Below are 17,218 nucleotides of genomic sequence, written 5' to 3'. Positions count from 1 at the left end.
CGTATGCCCGGTTAGCGCAGCTCTGAGGTCGTGCGGCGTTGCCGTGTTCTCCTCGCAGTTGCGTTGGTTTTCTGCGGGTACTCGAGTTTCTTCCACCGTCCCAAGAAGTGGCGTGCCACATTAAATGAAGACTTTTGAGTTGCCCGTTGGTGTGAATGTCAATGGTGGGTGGATTCATTTTTATTTATTTTTTTTGTCAATTGTACACAGCGGAGCTTTCTTCTCTTCTTCTTCTTCTTCTCTTCCCAATGAGACCCGTAGGACGGTGAAAATTTGCTATTTCCGAGGGGCAGCCGAGCCAGCTGGTCAAACGCGGCCGCCGCCTCAGTGACTCGAGCAAAGCGTTCCGTCAGCTGGCGACGCAGTCGGACTTCAGCCGTTATTGCTAACGTTTTGTGTTACATTTTGGGATGAAGCGTCTTTACTTTTCTTTTTTTTTTTTTGTGTTGGTGGGGAGAGTTTTGGATGACTGACAACAAACTTGTTCTTTTCTGGTTTGACAAGGGACAGAAACGCTCGTGCGCTGTTTGCGCAAGGTGTGTACCGAGCAGGTGCGGCGCCAGCGCCGGTCTCAGCCCGACCGACCAGCGACAGGAGGACAAAAAGAAGAAGGGCCGAAGCGCAGCCACGATGCGTTCAGGTAGCGTCGTGTGGTTGATGTTGCTTTCGGGAAAATGAAGATTTTTTTTTGTTTGTTTTTTGTTTTGTTTTGTTCTCCCGGCCGCGGTCGTTTGTCCCGTGCGCTCCGACACGCCACAAGAAGAGTTTGTCGTCTCGTCACTTTCACTTGAGTCCACTTGAAAGCATTTGGATGTGTCTAAAGTGGATTTGCTGGGAAGTTACTCCAAATGTCACCAAAACTGATCAGATATGAAGTTTGAGATATGAAATAGTTGACATAGACCAGGGCTTTGATCTAGTTAGACGAGTTGGACTCCACCTGTTTGGATTTCAGTCTAGGACAGCAAGACGAGAATCGAGATCCTGGATCGATCGGGACTAACCTATACCATATTTCCGATATTCGCCGTTCGCCACCGGCGGTTTCACCCGTCTGTGGATTTTTTTTTCCAGCTTGTTTTTTTTTATTTGTTTAAATTGTTTGCTTTTCTCTTCAAGAGAAGCCAAGTCCAAAAATGTTGTGAGGCGGTTATTTCCCGCTAATTTGAGAATTTTAAGGTTAAGGAAAAAAAAAAAGAAAAAAATTATTCCTCAAGACAAATTGAGTGGTCTTCAATTTTCTGCACAATTTTTGCTATTGACGGTTTGGCCCGGTCCACTTTAGTCATTATTGATTGACGTTTGTTGAATCAAATGTGTTGACAATAACGTGTGTGTGTGTGTGTGTGTGTGTGTGTTGAGGGTGATCAATTCGATCTGAACTTGCCGACCGCAAGACTCGCAGCATGTGGGCAGACGCGACCCGGTGATTGGGTCAGGATTCTGCGGGTGGCGGCGGTGGCCGTCGGGTGAGTGCTGTGACCACCTGCTCGTCTCCTCGGCCCTCCTCTTCTTCACGATGATGTCGTGGTGGAGCAACACGCCCTTTTCTGACGCCCGACGTCCTTCGTTGTCGTCATTATCGCCCTCGTCCTCTTCGTTCATCTCTGACGTCCTCGGCACGAACGGCACCGCCGGCGACTTCGTGGACGGAATCGTCGAGAGGATTCCACGTTGGTCACGCACACGCACACGCTTGCTTACAACATAGGCAGAAAAAGGATTTCAGCTACGGCACAAACCCAAGCAAACTTTAAAAAGGGACCTAGTGGAATTTCTGCTGTATGATACGTACCCCCAAAGTTGACGGGGTTTTTTGGGGGGAAGATTTTCACTTTTGCACAAATTAAGTCTTGTCTTTTCAAATGTTTGCAAGACACTTATTTCAAAAGCTAGTGAGCTTGAAGTGTTTGGCCTCGTTGTGTTTATAAGCTGTTTATATGCTTTTTGTGGTTCTGGTCGGTCAGAGACATCTGGTTACAAAGCAGGACCTTCAGTCGACATCTCCGCTTTCGTCCATTTTCAGGCAAATGTCCAAATGTTCTACTGCCTGCCCTTGCCGCTCGTTTTGGGTTCTGACCAAGGATTCGGGAAGAGGCCCAGAAGTAACTGAAGCGTTTTTTTTTTTTGCAGTGCCTACGTGGGCCGTCTACCTGCTGGTGGCCTTGGGCGCGCTCGCGCTCACGACTTGTTGCGTGTGCGTGTGCTGCTGCAGACTCCGACGGAGGAAGCGACGGCAGAAGCCGCCGGACGCGCCGGTTCTACTCCGGCCCCGCGGCGGACCGGCCGACGCCGAGCCGGTGAGAAGAACGACCGGACGGTCGGTCGCGTCGCGGGAACGTTTGTCCGCAAGCGGATTGTTTTGCTCGGGACGTTCAAATCGGCCTCATCTCATTTCTCTTGATCGGTACGTGCCCAAAGTAAAACTGCAGTACTCGAGCGTTCGGCACCTCCGCCTCGGAAGGGGACCCTTTCGAAATGCTACGCCGAGGTTAGGATATTTTCTGGCCCCCACCTTACGATGAAAGTTAAACGCTCGTGCGCCACTCACGTTTTCTACGAATTGCACTTTTCACGGTGCGGTGCGCGGCGCTGACGAGGGCGAAGCCAACGATCACGGCTCTCGGGTGCGTGACGTCGGGCAGGCAGAGTGAAAGTTACAGCGGTGACGGTTTTATTCATAGCTTTCCTCACGTCACATTTTGCGTGTAGCGTTTGTCGCGCTGAACCAGGAACTGGACCCACGCTAGCCCTGACCTTGCGATAAAAATGCTCAGACGATACATTGCGGCGATCCAGCACGGGCCCGGCGTCACACGTCACCGTTGAGCGGTTGTCGGACTTCCCCGCAGGAAACATGAGAGGTGCCTCGATTTGAGCTAACCCGTGGAAGCGCCTCCGCACGCGTCAGGACAGTTTTGAGAGCCTCCTTAATTTGGCGGCGTGACAACAATTTGGGAGCAACGCCGACACGAAGAGACTTGAGATGAGTACGGTCGTTTTGTTTACTGAGAACGGTCAGGATCTGCTTCTGATTCATGTTTATCTGGAGCGCTGATTGTTTTCCGGTGCAACCGTAATGTTTGTCAATATCAGGCTGGGGCCGACGCCGGCGCCGGTGCCGTGAACTCTGGCGCCGGCGAGCAACCGCGAGGGACACTGCTGTACTCGCTGGAGTTCAACGCTGCCCTCTCTGAGGTGACCGAGTTGTTTTTACACCATCCCGCTGACATGCGGGGGGGTCGGGCCTTTTGAAACGGAAACCATCTCCGATTCTTCCTATCCGACCAATTCCATGACAGCTGAAAGCCGGAGCACATTTTGCCCTTGACAATTTTGCTGTGGACTTTCTTTGTCACACTTTTCTGGCTTCTTCGTAATGACGCTAAGGGATGAGCACACGTGCTAATGAGCGGGTGCATACAATCAACTAATTGACACGCTCATGACCGATAAGAACTGGCGTCATCATTTCTTTGCTGTGCTTTGGTTTCCTCGTTTTTTTGGAGGGGTTTTTTTTTTTTTGGTAATAGTTCCGAGATGCGTGGCTGACCGGCGCGTGGCCGCATGCGTCTAGTTAACGGTGGGCGTGAAGCAAGCCAGCGGCCTGAAGGCCATGGACCTGGGCGGAACTTCGGACCCCTACGTCAAGGTCTACATCCTACCAGACAAGACCAAGACCTGTGAGACCAAAGTCCTGAAGAACACGCTCAACGCCACCTTCAACGAGACCTTCAACTTCCAGGTACCACCAGGAGGAACGAGCAAGGCTCCTTTTTCCGAAATCTTGTGAGACCAGAGCAGAGAGCTCGGTGATATCCTAGCTTAGTTGGACCCAATGAACCCAAATCGCGCTAGAACCTCAATCGAGCGGGTCGAAAAGGTAAATCGAGTTACGCTGCGGTCCAGATGGAGCCACAGGAAAATCGATTTAGTCTATAATTCAAATCTCACCAAATGAGAAATGAGAAAACCTGCAACTCGTTAGTCTAGACTGGACCGAATGCGATCGAGTCAGACACAAATTTAGGCTTAGTTGTCCAAATCTTTGGACTACAGGCTGTACCAAAGTAGATTAAGACCTGAATCTAGCTGGACTAGACCTGTTCAACGAGACCTTAGACCAAGTTACACTTTCAAGTAAACCTAATCGAAGTAGAAGCGGTAGCCTGTGAGGAAAGGACGGCGCTAATTGTACGTCGTTACAGCGGGTTCTAAGTTTGGGCGACCGGAAAAGCTTAATCGATTCCGACTAGAACCTAACCAAATAAAATTCCAACATTTAACCTGGCTCCAGTAGACCTGGCTAGACTCTTAAGAGCATTCCACATCACCAAATCTGGGTTAGGTCGCGAAACGGATTTTGGAGTATCCCTTTTTGACGGAAAGTCTGCCCCCGTGACCTCCAGAATGTACGCACAAGGTTAGATTCAACGCAAAATATAGTCAGTCGTAGCGTCAATGAAGCGTTGTTTATGTTGCGGTCAGATCTCAAAGGCGACTTTGCTGAAGTCGACGGCCGTGCTTCGGGTTTTCGACTTCGACCGCTTCTCCCGCCACGACATCATCGGAGAGCTCCGTCTACAACTAGGAGAGGTGGACTGGAATCACGTCATCGAGGAGCGGAGGGACCTCCGCGAACCTGCCGACACCGAGGTTGAGCCTGGGCCTCTTCTGACTGCAATCGAAATCTACTGTAGATAGACTAGAACCGGACTTTGGTGAGACCAGAGAAAGCAAATTGAATTTGGCGACGCACTCGACTACGGACTCGTGTCGATGAGTAAGACGAGAGCGTCGGTGCGGTGTGAGCCGAATGTAGATCTAATGTGGTTAGACCGCAGCCTAAACATACGAGTTAGGCCAGAAACTAAACCGTGTTGGATTTTTCACTCGGGTTAGTCTTGGAGCTAAACATCGTTACAAAGTACGAGATTTGAACGCAAACGTTCAATCTTGTGACACTAAAATGTGCTTTCATTGCATCTTAAATTTAGTTCAACAATGACCTTCTCTCCCTCTTTTTTTTGGGGGGGGTATATACGTAGACTAGGACCACATTCTCGTTAGACTCGAAGAAACAAACCGTAGTCCAAATATTATCTAGGCCTCACCCAATTGCAGTAGCGTACAACCTGAATCTCGCGCCACTGGAGCTTCAACCTCGTGAGACTGCATCCAAACTAAATTTCGTTCAACTCGATCTACTTAGACTCCAAGTCTAGAGCCCAGACCAGGACTACTTTACTGAGCTACTACCGCCCCAAACTGCTTGACGACGACATAAACCGAGTTAGACTGGAACCGAAACGGAGTTACGCTACATCCAAAGATAAGATAGACCCTAGACTAGTTGGAGTCCAACCTTGGAGTTGGACCAAATCCTAAATCTAGGCAGGCGAATATGTATTCCAAACGCCCGATGGCTCATTTGCGTATTTGTAACGTTGCAGGAGGAGAATCTGGGCGAGATCTGCTTCTCGCTGCGTTACGTTCCCACATCCGGAAAACTGACCGTCGTCATCCTGGAGGCCAAAAACCTCAAGAGCAGCGACTTGGACGGAAGCTCAGGTTAGATCGGGCCGACGGGGTTCGGATCCCGGCCCGCCCGTGTGGAATTTGCTGTGTGCTTTTTCTCCGCTTTCCTCCCTCGCCCATCCCCAAAACACGAGACTCCAAAGTGCCCCGTCGGCGCGATCGTGCCAGTCGTGCCCTGTGATTGGCCGGCGACCGGCGGCGGGCGGGCCCCGCCTCCTGTCCCGAGTTAGCTCGGGTGGACTCCGGCGCTCCCGCGACCGCTGTCAGGATAAGCAGAGGAATAGTTGACCAGCGTCTTTCTCTAGGGCTCTGATTTCAAAACTGCGATGCGAACGGCGTCGGCGCTGACAGTACGTGACGATCATCTTTCATTTCGGTGGCTTCCAAGTCGTCGTGCGCCTCGGAGGGAGTTCAGAACTACAACGTGGCCCGTCCCAGTTTCACAACCCCCGGTCTAATATGGCCATCACGCGTGCGTCAGTGATCCGTTTGTCCCGACCCGGCCGACCCCCTCTACCGGTCGCCGGCCGAACGCACCTTCCGCCAATTTATTCTCTGGTGGTAAGAAAGCGGAGTGCCCGGAAAAAAGCCACACAGGCACGGGGAGAACGTGCGAGCTCCACAAAGCGTGGCTGGATTTGAACCCACAACCTCACTGTGAGGCAGATGTGCTCAGCAGTCGCTACCGCGGTTCTGGACAGATATGACCAATGATGGCTTCAATCATTTTTTTTTTCTGGAGACCCTTATGTGAAGGTGCAGCTGGCTCTGGACAAGCGCAAGTGGAAGAAGAAGAAGACGTCGGTCAAGAAGAACACGCTCAACCCGTACTACAACGAGGCCTTCGTCTTCAAAGTCACCCTGGCGCAAATTCGGGTAGGGGGCGCCAGAGCACTACGCGTCGTAACGTGCCTCGGGGTTTTTGTGCTCAAGCACCGTCTGGAACGCACGGGCGGGCGGCCGGCCGTCGCCACGGGGCACGAGGGTGGCGGGCGTCCCGCGCCCTGACCCGACGAAAGGCGGGCGACACCTTGAAATGGACGGCAGCCAATTGCCCACAAACGCACGCCGACGGGCAATTTGGAGCCTTCAGTCCTCGTAAGCGTGCACGTTTTGGGGACGCGGGAGGAGAGCTACGCACGGGCACGGGAGAACGTCCAGACTGCACGCAGGCACGCCGGGATTTGAACACACAACTGAGCTAGCCAGTCTCGCTGCATAGCGTTTAGCATGCGTTGACGCAAATGTAGCTGCCGCGTTTATCGTGACTCATCATTTTGTAAATATTCATTCCATCCGTTTGTGAATTGTTGAAGGGACGTCTATGGATTATTATTTCTCAAGGCAAAGGTAACGTCGTTTTGGCGATTATTCACACGCGCGTTCCCACGTGGAGCAGCCCGTTGCCCTAACGCCGACTTCAAACACGTTGTGGCTCGACGTCGTCTTTTTTTCTACGGGGGCACCGTCGGGTTCCCGCGGGGAGGACTTGCGGTCGAGTGCCGGACGACGTGCGCAGAATCTCGCCTGGTGCGTCAATAACGGTCGGACGGTTCCTCGGCCCCCAGCGCGTCAACCTGGTGATCTCGGTGTGGGACCGCGACCCGATGACGCCCGACGACTCGACGGGTAAAATCTTCCTGGGCTGCGACGCCTCCGGCAACGGCCTGAGGCACTGGGCCGACATGCTGGCCAACCCGCGCCGGCCGGTGGCGCAGTGGCACACGCTGCTGTCGGCGCAGCAGGTCAACGGCGCCCTCGCGCTCAAGAAGAAGATGCCCTTCTGAGGACCCCCACAAGGGGGCGCTCCGGACCAACCCCCGTCCTAGCTACACACCGCATATGAAGGAAAACACTTTTGTTCACTCGCCGCTTCAAGCGAAATGAATTCCGAGTCCTCTTATATCCAAACAATATTTGTGATTGTTTTATAAAACCACATTTGTGAATAAAGTGGCTTGTCGAAAAGGAGCGCGTAAGTTTTCCCACCGCTGATGTAACTTTTTTTTTTTTTTTTTCCCCATAAGAGCCCTTAATTATGACATAGGTGTACAGCGTATGTAAGGGTTCATGTATTTCTTTTTTTGTAGTTGTTTTCGCGTCGCCAGCGAGGCCGAGAGGCAATCGAGCGGAGTTGCTGAGTCGCCTTCTTCTTGTTGATCATCTTTGCGGCCCCTCGAGGGCGCCCGCCGGGCCTAATTATCTGCATGCAGTGACGTCGAAGGCCTGCGTGGGGCGCTAAAGAGGCTTTGTGCGCCCACGCCTACGGTGGCCGAGCGACTCGATCACTTTGAATATTGATGATGAATGACGATGCGAAAGAAATATGTAACTAGCTTTTGCAACTCTGTTCCTTCAAAATTGCGCAAGTTCCCGCGCTCGGTGGCCTCAGACGGGCGAGGGAGTCTCGCTCCCCCTTGCGGCGTTTGCGTTTCTCTTGTCGTTGGGTGGTGATTGCAATATATTGAATTTTTAAAAAAATGTGCATTTTTTTGAACCATTGCATCTCAATCGGAGCTGCTGCGTGCGTGCAACTATTTTGAACCTCAAGTGCAGAATATGACAAGTCCAAAAAGAATAAATAGTCCTTTGAATCAAAAGTGAGCATTATTCCATTTCACATTAGCGTTCGGAGTGTGAAAGAAAGAAGCTGGAGATCTGACAATTTATATTTTCACAATTTTATTGTCCATGTGGAATCGCAGAACCAAAGGAGCCAGTCAAAGAAATGTCACTTCTACGTGAGCACAAAAACGGATGCGGTGTTTCATTGTTGGTATTTTGTAAGCTGCTAATTCCGCTCCAATAAGATTGTGCGACCAGTCGGCCTCACAGTTCTCGGGTCCCGGGTTCAATCCCGGACCCCCCCGGGTGGGGTCTGTGAGCCTGCGCGGCTTTTTCTGTGGTGTGACGAAATGATGCCATGACATTGAAACAAAAGAATGTTGTCATCAAAATTGGGTGACATTTGAGCAACGACAAACAAATCAAGGAGAAATTGACCCCCCCCCCCCCCGTCACTTTAGCACATGGAATGCAAAGGAGCAGCAGAAGAAGAAGTAGAAGAAAAAGAAGCAGCTTGCGCGGTCATTGTGCAGTCTCGCTGCTCGACAAAAGCACTTGATGAGGATGAGGACGATGCGTTGTGACATCAGGTTACCAGGTTACCGGTGCTCGGGGGGGGGGGGGGGTTGAAATCCAATGAGAGCGAGTGCACGACGCTTCACTAAATCTGTGGACGCTCGGACAAGATGGTGGACGCACACGCAGTAAGTTGTGATGTTCTACTTTTATGCCACTTCAATATTTGATTCGTCGTCGCCATCACTGCCTCCAACGTTCGCACTTTGGAGGAGTATTGCACCCCCCCCCCCCATTTTTGTTCAATGGGCAACACGAAAAAAGTGCAGTTTCTCTCCGGCCTGCTGAGGGCAGCACTCCCGACGCAGCTATTAATCTGAAACGGTTATAATTGATTTTTTTCTTTCTCTTTTTTTTTTTTTTTTTACAAGTCAACGCAAGTGTATCACTCACTGCTCCACCATCAGTGACTAGAAATAAATTCAGTATAACCGTAGAATAAGCGGATGGTCATGCCAACTCATTACTCAAGTACGAATGACTGAGGTTAGGATTTAGTTTTTTCTTCCGTTTTTGTGAAGAAGTGAATGTTGGCTGATACTTGAACTGCAATCTTCCTCCAGCCTGCGAGGGGGCGGTAGTACCTCGCAATTGCGATCTCCCGAATATTACTTCAACGAAGAAGAAGGTTTTCCTTCAGCTAGCTTTCTGTCTGACTAGCTTGCTTTCGTCCCAGTTCCCCCCAATGAATTAATTTAACGGCAACTTTCCGCGGTTGAAACGTGGTTTTTTTTTTTTTTTTGTTTTTTTTTCCCCCGAACGGGACGCGCTCCGACGGCCACGGGGTGTGAGCAACGCTCCCTAAATGAGTGGCTCCGATCGCCGCCGGCCGCGGCGCCGATTTTGCACATGACGTGATGAGCCCGAGGTCGCCGGCGCGCTCGCTCGACTCCGTCCGACGGAGGTGACGCGTTGTTCGGCTCGGCCAACAAGATGACGCGCCGCCCGAGCCGGCGGCCGCTTGTGCCCTTGTGTGCAGGCTTAGGCCCGACATGGACGCCCCCTCGCCGGAGTGCCCCATCCTGGGCCGGAAGCGGCCGAGCGCGAAGCAGCAGCGACGCCGCGGTGGTGAGTCCGCGTTGCTGCGTCTTGTCGTTGAGCTGTCAAAGTTTGGGGAGGAACCCTCGTCACTTCTTTCTTTTCTTTTCTTTTCTTTTCTTTTCTTTCTTTTCTTTCTTTTCTTTTCTTTCTTTTCTTTTCTTTTCTTTTCTTTTCTTTTCTTTTCTTTCTTTCTTTGCTTCTCCAGCAGGATTCGTGAGCGCGTTTCAGCAGATCTTCTTCTCCACCACCAACAACACTCTCAACATTCAATCCGTCAGCCGCCTCGAATGTACTGGTATGGATTTTGATATTATCGTTATTATTTTGATAGCCATCCGTCACTTGATTTAAACAAACCTAAACAGCCATTGCGCGTAGTTAAATGAATGAGAGGTGCAACAATCCACCGACAACTCATCGAAAATCAAATTAATTGCCAACTAACTTTATCATCAATGAATGATTTTTCACTTTTTCCCCACTTACTGAGATTTCCGCCCTCTCAACAGTGAGTCTTCTCTCATTTGTTCTCCTCCGTGAAAGCAGACTGATTTGCGTGGACATTTGCAAATGTCTGCTTGCACTTTGGAAAATCTTCTAACGGATGTGAGCACCTCATCGGGAAGTGAATGCTACAATTTTTAATGTATTTTCTGAATTATCATTTTGAAGTAATGTTCTTTTTTTTTTTTTTTTTTTTTAAATCAAGCGTTTATATATTTTTTAAAATCGCATTCATCGATTTATGCAAAAAAAAAAAAAAAAAACTTTCCCACATGCAATAAAAGGCCCAGAAGGCTGAAAATGAAGAAACTCCCACTCATGACTGCGTCAGTTTGGAAAAGGGCACCAATTCGAGTCACTTCCAAGCAGTCGTCACACTCGAGAGACTCGAGCGGCCGCAGAATTGCAATTTCTTTGGGTGCAGACTTGAAAAAGTGGACTTTCACCCCCACCCCCAGCTGAACGACCGCCACCTCACCTCTGACTCCCCCCCTGGTGCGTTGAAATGTCTTGTTGCCTGCTTCCTCGTGTTTGGCCAATAAAGCTGCTTCTGATTCCCAAAGCGGCAAGGACGGTGTCGCCCTCCTGCTCGGAAGTCCACGCGAAAACCAGCGCGAGCTGTTCAGTAGGTTTTTGCTAGTGTCTGAAGTCCCGTCCTGCCTCAAAGAAACCTGCAATCTCGTGTCTGAATGACCACAGGCCCGTTGCCCGTTGTCACCAAATCCTCCGAACGCCTCACGCTGTCAAGGTGGGACTGCGCTTCATCGTAGAACGCCCGTTTGTGGACTCCGCCCCGAATTGGTCGCAGGGCACCTAGAAACAAGCGACCGCTCCCGCTCACAATCACACCTGAGCAGTCGACACTATCCTCGCGTGTGTTCCAGGTTCCTGTCCCGATCTGACGATGAGTAGAAGAGACGTGGCCTCCCCCGGCGGGGCCCTCGCCCCTCAGCCGCCCCGTCGAGCCCACCGCCGGCCCCTCCGCGTGTCGGTGTCGTCCGACAGCAGCGGACGCTTCAAAGCTCTCGACACGCAGGAGTGGAAGAACAACCTCAAAGCTCAGGTGGCCGCTAACGTTCCTTCCCGTAAGCCGAGCGCAACAACCCTGAGACGGTATAGACGGTGCCGTATCTAATCCACGCGACGTAGTTCAACATTCGGCGCAAAAGCTACTGAAACATTCCTCGCCACTTGGACGTGGGCGTTTATTTCACGATTTTCCCAGGGTCAAATTGAGCTTATTGTAGGAGAGGCGCCACAGATGAGTCCAAAGGTTCATTTTTGCCGTCCCCGCGTGGCTCAAAATGACGCCGTCGGTGTCTCCGCGGCCGGCGACCGGTTGAGGGCGTAGCCCGCCTCCCGTCCGATCGGAGCTGGGTTTGGCTCCGGCGCTCCCGTCACCCTTGAGGCTAAGCAGCTCAGATGAGGGTAATTGTAGTCAGTTTGCATCCGTAATTTCTGACGAGCGGTGATTTATTTTTTTTTTTTTTTTTTTTTGGGTGGGGGGGTGGGGGAACGTCATTTGGCATTGGCAAAAATCTGGCAGGCGGTTGAATACTGCGTGTGGCCGTGTCATCATCAGATGGAGCAGGCCCAGAGCGCGGGCGCGGCCAGCAGCACGGGCTCCCTGGAGCGGGCGTCCCTCTTCTGCGCCCCGGGGGGTCCGTCGTCCAAGGCGGCCGGGCGCTTCTCGCTTTTCTCGGCGCCGTGGAACGTCGGCTCCGAATCGGAGCCCAACCCGACATCGCGCTGCGGCTCCAAAAAACCGCGCGACCACGATCGGCGGGCGGCAGTCCCCGAGCCGAGCCGAGGCGAGGCCGGCGCCCCGCGCCATTTTGAGCCCGTCATCGCCAGGGTGACGGATTACATCTACGTGGGCAACCTGAACGCGGCGTACAACGGGCGGGCGCTGTGCCGCAACAACATCGACTGCGTCATCGACATGAGCGGCGCCCCGGGCCAGACGGCGCCCGCCCTCAGCCTCATCCCTTGCACGTGCTCGCGCGGGGCTCGCCACAGCTGGTCCCGCCTCAAGGTGGACATCGCCGACTTCAAGCAGCGCTGCTTCGAGGACGTCAACGAGTGCATCCACGCCTCGGCCGGCAAACGCAAGCGGGTTCTGGTCCACTGCGGGGACGGCTTCTCCCTGGCGCCCACCTGCGTCATCCAGTACCTGATGCTCAAAGGCAACATGAGGCTGATGGCGGCGTACGAGCTCCTCAGGGCCAAATATCCCGTCAACATCCGCCAGTGTCATCGCGACCTGCTGGTGGGCCTGGAGAGGACGCTCAGGCCCGGGGACGTCGACTCGGAGACCTTCGAGCGGGCCATGTCCAGGAAGGTGGCGTGGACCTGACCGAAGGTTCCGGTGCCGTCCCGCCCGCCTGAATCTCAGGTTCTGGATCTCCGTTCAACTTGATGTGAAAAGAAGAAGATTTGATGTGGTTTTGTTTTAGCTCCATGGTGAAACCGGGCTCTGATTCCGGAAGCTTGGTCGCCCCCCTCTCAGGATATGCGACAGCAAGTCCCGGGTGGTGTCTTTGTAAAGCTCCAGTTTTGTTTGTTTTTTTTTTTATCTCAGGAAATGTTGTATGGAGCTGCGCTGCTGGAGCTCCCGTTTTTCTTTTCTTTTGTCCTTTGGATGTGATGACGTGAGTGTTCCCTCCCTCCCTCCCTCCCTCCCTTCGAGTTGGGTAGCCCCCCCCCCCCATCAGCGCACCTCTGCAGACGAGCAAAAGTTTGGTAACGGGTCGTGTCTCGTAGACCTTTTTCATCTTTTGGAAGGGTTTTCTCCTGAAGACTTGTTACATTTTTATTCTTATTTTGGAATTCCATCCAAACGTCTCAAGACGAGCTAAACCTGGTCCCGTTTCCAGACTTGCGCTGCTGGTGGTGTCTCACGGACCTGCGGTTCATCTCTGGTGATCCTTCCCTCCCAAAGACGTCCACCCATCTGGTTCCGATTGCGGAGATGAGCTTCTGTTCCAAGGTGGTGCTGTGTTCAGTTGATCCGCCCCAAAGCTCGATCGGTTTTTAGTTTTTCTCGCAACGACCTGTCGGACCCGGTTCGGGTCACGGACATTTTTTTTTTTTCTCCGTCACGTCATCTCGTGCTCCGGTTCAGTGGATGGAGCCTCCAAGAACTCTGATTATATCTTTTGTGTGGATGTTCTGATCCGACGTACTGGCGCTCGTGTGCTGCCCGAACAACAACAACGTTCTGAGCTGTCCTCTGTGAGGAAGAACACTTGCAAAGTTCTGTTGTCCACTTTTGGGATCCAACCTTTCCTTTTTTTTTTTTTTTTGCTTTCATCACTTGTTGAATGTGAATTTGAATCTTCTTTTTTTTTTTTTTTTTTTCTGCGGATTTGAAAGGAGCGAGCCGAGACTTTCTGAAATTCTTGAGCCTTACCAGATCCAAAAATGTTCAAACTTGTTGAGGTCCAAATGGCCGACGAAATGAGTTTTCGGGGCCCAGAAAAGAAAAAGTGGCTGGTCTTGATGTGTCCAAAATTCCCGCGCGAGTCCTCGTTTTGACACGTTTGCCATCCCATAGGACAACTTGAGGTCGTTTTTGTCTGGTAATACGTCGACTTTTTTTTCCCCTTTTCAAATTCAAATTTTGTAATCTAGAAGTACTTTTTCTGAACTTTTAAAGAAAAAAAAATGCCATTGTTGCAGCTTTTTTTCTTGGATCAAAAAAAACATTTTCATTCACTTTCAAAGTCCAACTTGTGAAAAAAGATGAACATTTTTTTCCAACTTCAGTCTCTTACAATTTTTCTGGGGATTTCTCGTACGATTCAATTTTTTTGTGATGTAAAATACAATATATAATGCCAATATCCTCGTATCTGGTAATGCTGATATTTCAACTTCAATATGATATTTGTATGGTAAGGTTGCACCTTTTAGTCATTTTCACATGCATTTTTTTTCACTTTTTTTCCTCTTTAATACTCACTTCCATAAATTGCTAACATTAGCTGGCGCACTAACGGGACAAGCCGAAAGGGGGGAAAAAAAAATGGGAATTTGTTTTCACGGTGTAAATATGAAGATGCTTTTTGAAATGGCTTCAATTTTTACAGTCACGCTCACCGTTCGTAGTACCAAATTGGGCTCAAGGACAAAATGTGTCAAGTGGAAATTCTACAATTTTTCTGGGCAGATGAGGGGGAAAAATGAAACATCTCATCAATCCGTACACAAAGCGTAAGTTGACAGGCGCTCCACCGCGGCGGACGACCCTTCGTGCCGGGGGGCTGCTCGGTCGCATGTGCGACTGGAGGCCTTGACGCCCCCCCGACGTGAACATGTTGGCGGGTCCTCCGTTAAGACAAAAGACCCCAAACTCGCATCGGAATCAGCTTGCATTTGTCGCTTTTACTTTGGACCTTCGTTTGAAAGATTGGGGGGTGCCAACGATGGTGAGCTGACCGAGCGAAAAGTTTCTGGCCGGCAGGAACTCCTCGGTGAGGTTTCCCGTTCCAGTTTCCGAATGGAGCGTCGCTTTGTTCCACTTTCCAGGTTGTCGTGAGGCCGTGCGTCAAAGCTTTTACGACAGATGCAAATATTGACAAAATTCATCCTTTCGACCGCGGCAACAGGATGCTAACGTGGGTCGCTGCGGCTGCGCTAACATCGTTTGAAAGCTGTGCTTTCTCGGTTGGCTTTGTGATGTGACGATTGCACCTCCTCCCCCCCCCCACCCACTCCCCCATCTGTGCTGTTGTTGTTGTTGTTGTTTGTTGTTGGTTTGCTGTTTCTGTTTTTACTGCGTCGCCCCCAACGTCTTGGCTGACGGTGAAAGTGAAGGTGGTTCCCCTCAACGTTCTCAGGTGATTCCTTGGTGGTCCGGCCACATTTGTACTGTACGTTCATTAAAGGCTAACATGTTAGCATTTTGTTGTTTTATTTATTTTTTCAATCTGCCTCATTGCCATCGTGGCGGAACATAAACATTTTTCAGATCATGTAAGCTAGTTTTGCTCTTGTTGATTTTGATGGTCTTAGATGTCGCGCATGCTAACGACGATCAGAAGCCGTCATAAACGTGAATGTTTTGGTTGCTTTGTGTGTGTCGAGGTAATAAATAGTGTATCCGTGTACTCTCCATATTGGTCTTTTGGATCCTGTGAGGCTGAACGCGCGTGCGTATGCGTTGTTGTTCTCGCTCGGTCAAATGGAGGCAAAATGTGTGCCGTTGTTGGCAGCAAATAATCTTCTTGCGTTCAACTTTTTCTTGTTGTTGTTGGATGAACTGAATGTCATTTCAAATTTCTGTGGGTTGTGCGAAATGATGATGATGATGATGATGTATGGAAGCGTCGTGGCGACCCGTCACAATTGACCCCTCCGTACAGGGCACTTAACCACGCCTCCTGAAGTGACGTCACGCCACGTGCGCCTACGTCAGACAAACAATTAGCAAAAAGGGCGGCGCGGCAAGAAAAGACTCGAGCGAAACTGTCCCATTTACCGGCTGGCTGATTTCTCACTCGCATTCTTAGCTAACAGTGAAATGTGGTTGAAAAGCAGACAGCAGGGCTTCAAGTATTTCAGCGAGGGGGATTTCCATGCATATCGACGGAGAAACCATCGACATTAGCGCGAGATCTTTCCGGAGTCAGAGGAAGACCGAGAAGCCGCATAACATAATATATGATAACCCAAAGACGAAGTCGTCATTGACGGTTTCCTATTTTCTTGTTACCTATCACTCACACTCGTGTGCAGAATCTGTATAATGTGTATCTGTATAGCCGTTTGTGAACCGCCGTATGAAGGAAACGAAGGCGGCGAGGCTTGATTTACGAGTCGGTTGTGTAACGTCGCGCGCTCCCCTCAACAATTATTCTTGAATTAGTGCCGAACCTACGCAAGCCCCGACCGAGTACGACAATCGCTACTTTAGCGTCCTCAAACATCCATCCTTCGGTCTTGGTGTCTCGGTGCACGTCGAAGGCTTTTAGGACTGCTAGTCCGGTTTAGCTTAGCTAATTAGCCGCGAACAATGGGACACGTTTGTGCAGTCAGGTCCTCGCAAAATATCGCTCAACACAGATCGAGTGTGGCAATCGTTCACACGCAGCACTGTTATGCTAGCGAAAAACTTTGAATTCATTTATACGAGACGTGTTTTGAAAATCAAATATAGGGCATACCTTGGTGCAAACATATCTGTTCCGGTTGATGGATTCAATTGATGACGCGGTCTTCCTCAAAGTTTGATCCATCGAAGGCATTTTTCGTACCGGGTCTTCGGTTTTGGAAAGGGTACGAATCGAAGTCCCACCGACTCGCCTTTCAGGATACCCGTCGTCGCTATTGCAAAGTCCGTGACTACGCCTCTGAACCATATCGATTTGTGAAAGAACCCAAATATGCGATAAAACGCCAACAGAAGCTATACTGGACCATCCAGCCAGCGTTGTCTGAGAAAACTGTGGGTCCAAAAAAAAGGGGCGTGGTTTATGCAGCTCTCTGGCCTCTGATTGGTCAGCGACGCGGATGACCCAATTTCTACGGAGGGGTCAATTGTGGTCAAGGGTGGCGAGGAAAAAAAACAAAACGCTGCACTGACAAAGTTCGATTCTTTATTTTCTTGTTGATCACATATTTTCTTTTGTATCTTTTGCTACGTTTAATTTTTTAAATGTGTTTTTGAAGAGGGTTTGCTAAAAAAAAAAAAAAAAATCTTTCATTTTGCTTGAGATGCTTACGGGCAAAATGAAATTCCCGAAGATTTTTTTTTTTTTCTTTAAATAACGCAAGTTGTGGCTGCTTTTTTTTTTTTTTTAAGAATGACCATTGACGAAATGTAATGACCACGTCACAAAGATGTACCTACTACAAAAATCCAAAACACGTTTATTTCGCAGTGGATTGAGGATTCTTTACGTGTAAGTGTTTGTGTGCCCTGCGTGACCGCATGATCTGATATCGCACAACATAATGAACTTGAAAGGTTTGTGTTTTTATAAGTGTCGGA

General features: G+C 50.3%; 2 protein-coding genes across 4 annotated transcripts; both read left to right on the top strand.

The window, feature by feature from the left end:
- Positions 1-46: 46 nt before the first annotated feature.
- On the top strand, positions 47-7,521 carry syt8 (synaptotagmin VIII). Of its 2 annotated transcripts, XM_061840641.1 has the most exons (9): positions 47-640; positions 1,363-1,673; positions 2,134-2,300; positions 3,097-3,198; positions 3,578-3,745; positions 4,489-4,656; positions 5,454-5,571; positions 6,281-6,414; positions 7,107-7,521. In XM_061840641.1, the coding sequence occupies exons 2-9, from the start codon at positions 1,520-1,522 to the stop codon at positions 7,323-7,325; spliced, it is 1,230 nt and encodes a 409-aa protein (XP_061696625.1). In that variant the 5' UTR covers positions 47-640; positions 1,363-1,519; the 3' UTR covers positions 7,326-7,521. The 2 variants fall into 2 exon arrangements, with proteins under 2 accessions (XP_061696625.1, XP_061696626.1); XM_061840642.1 differs by lacking the exon at positions 47-640 and having other exon boundaries at positions 651-1,673.
- A 1,119-nt stretch (positions 7,522-8,640) lies between these two features.
- LOC133511752 (uncharacterized) lies at positions 8,641-17,211 on the top strand. 2 transcript variants are annotated; one of them, XR_009798026.1, is made up of 5 exons: positions 8,641-9,747; positions 9,926-10,015; positions 11,109-11,287; positions 11,807-15,065; positions 17,030-17,211. XR_009798026.1 is itself a non-coding variant. In XM_061840644.1 (4 exons), exons 1-4 carry the CDS (start codon positions 9,672-9,674, stop codon positions 12,578-12,580), a joined length of 1,119 nt encoding a protein of 372 aa, XP_061696628.1. In that variant the 5' UTR covers positions 8,641-9,671; the 3' UTR covers positions 12,581-16,903. The 2 variants fall into 2 exon arrangements, 1 of the variants encoding a protein (XP_061696628.1); XM_061840644.1 differs by lacking the exon at positions 17,030-17,211 and having other exon boundaries at positions 11,807-16,903.
- Positions 17,212-17,218: the final 7 nt, after the last annotated feature.

Source organism: Syngnathoides biaculeatus, chromosome 14, assembly GCF_019802595.1.
Source record: "Syngnathoides biaculeatus isolate LvHL_M chromosome 14, ASM1980259v1, whole genome shotgun sequence".
In the NCBI taxonomy this organism is placed as follows: domain Eukaryota; kingdom Metazoa; phylum Chordata; class Actinopteri; order Syngnathiformes; family Syngnathidae; genus Syngnathoides; species Syngnathoides biaculeatus.
The sequence above is the reverse complement of the archived record's forward strand: the minus strand, read 5'-3'. Positions and strand labels throughout refer to the sequence as shown.

Coding starts and splice junctions, on each gene's coding strand:
- LOC133511752 (XM_061840644.1), top strand. CDS start 9,672: ATGGACGCCCCCTCGCCGGAGTGCCCCATCCTGGGCCGGAAGCGGCCG. Junction 10,016..11,108: donor CAGCCGCCTCGAATGTACTG/GTATGGATTTTG, acceptor CGTGTGTTCCAG/GTTCCTGTCCCGATCTGACG. Junction 11,288..11,806: donor AGAACAACCTCAAAGCTCAG/GTGGCCGCTAAC, acceptor TGTCATCATCAG/ATGGAGCAGGCCCAGAGCGC.
- syt8 (XM_061840641.1), top strand. CDS start 1,520: ATGATGTCGTGGTGGAGCAACACGCCCTTTTCTGACGCCCGACGTCCT. Junction 1,674..2,133: donor AATCGTCGAGAGGATTCCAC/GTTGGTCACGCA, acceptor TTTTTTTTGCAG/TGCCTACGTGGGCCGTCTAC. Junction 3,746..4,488: donor ACGAGACCTTCAACTTCCAG/GTACCACCAGGA, acceptor TGTTGCGGTCAG/ATCTCAAAGGCGACTTTGCT.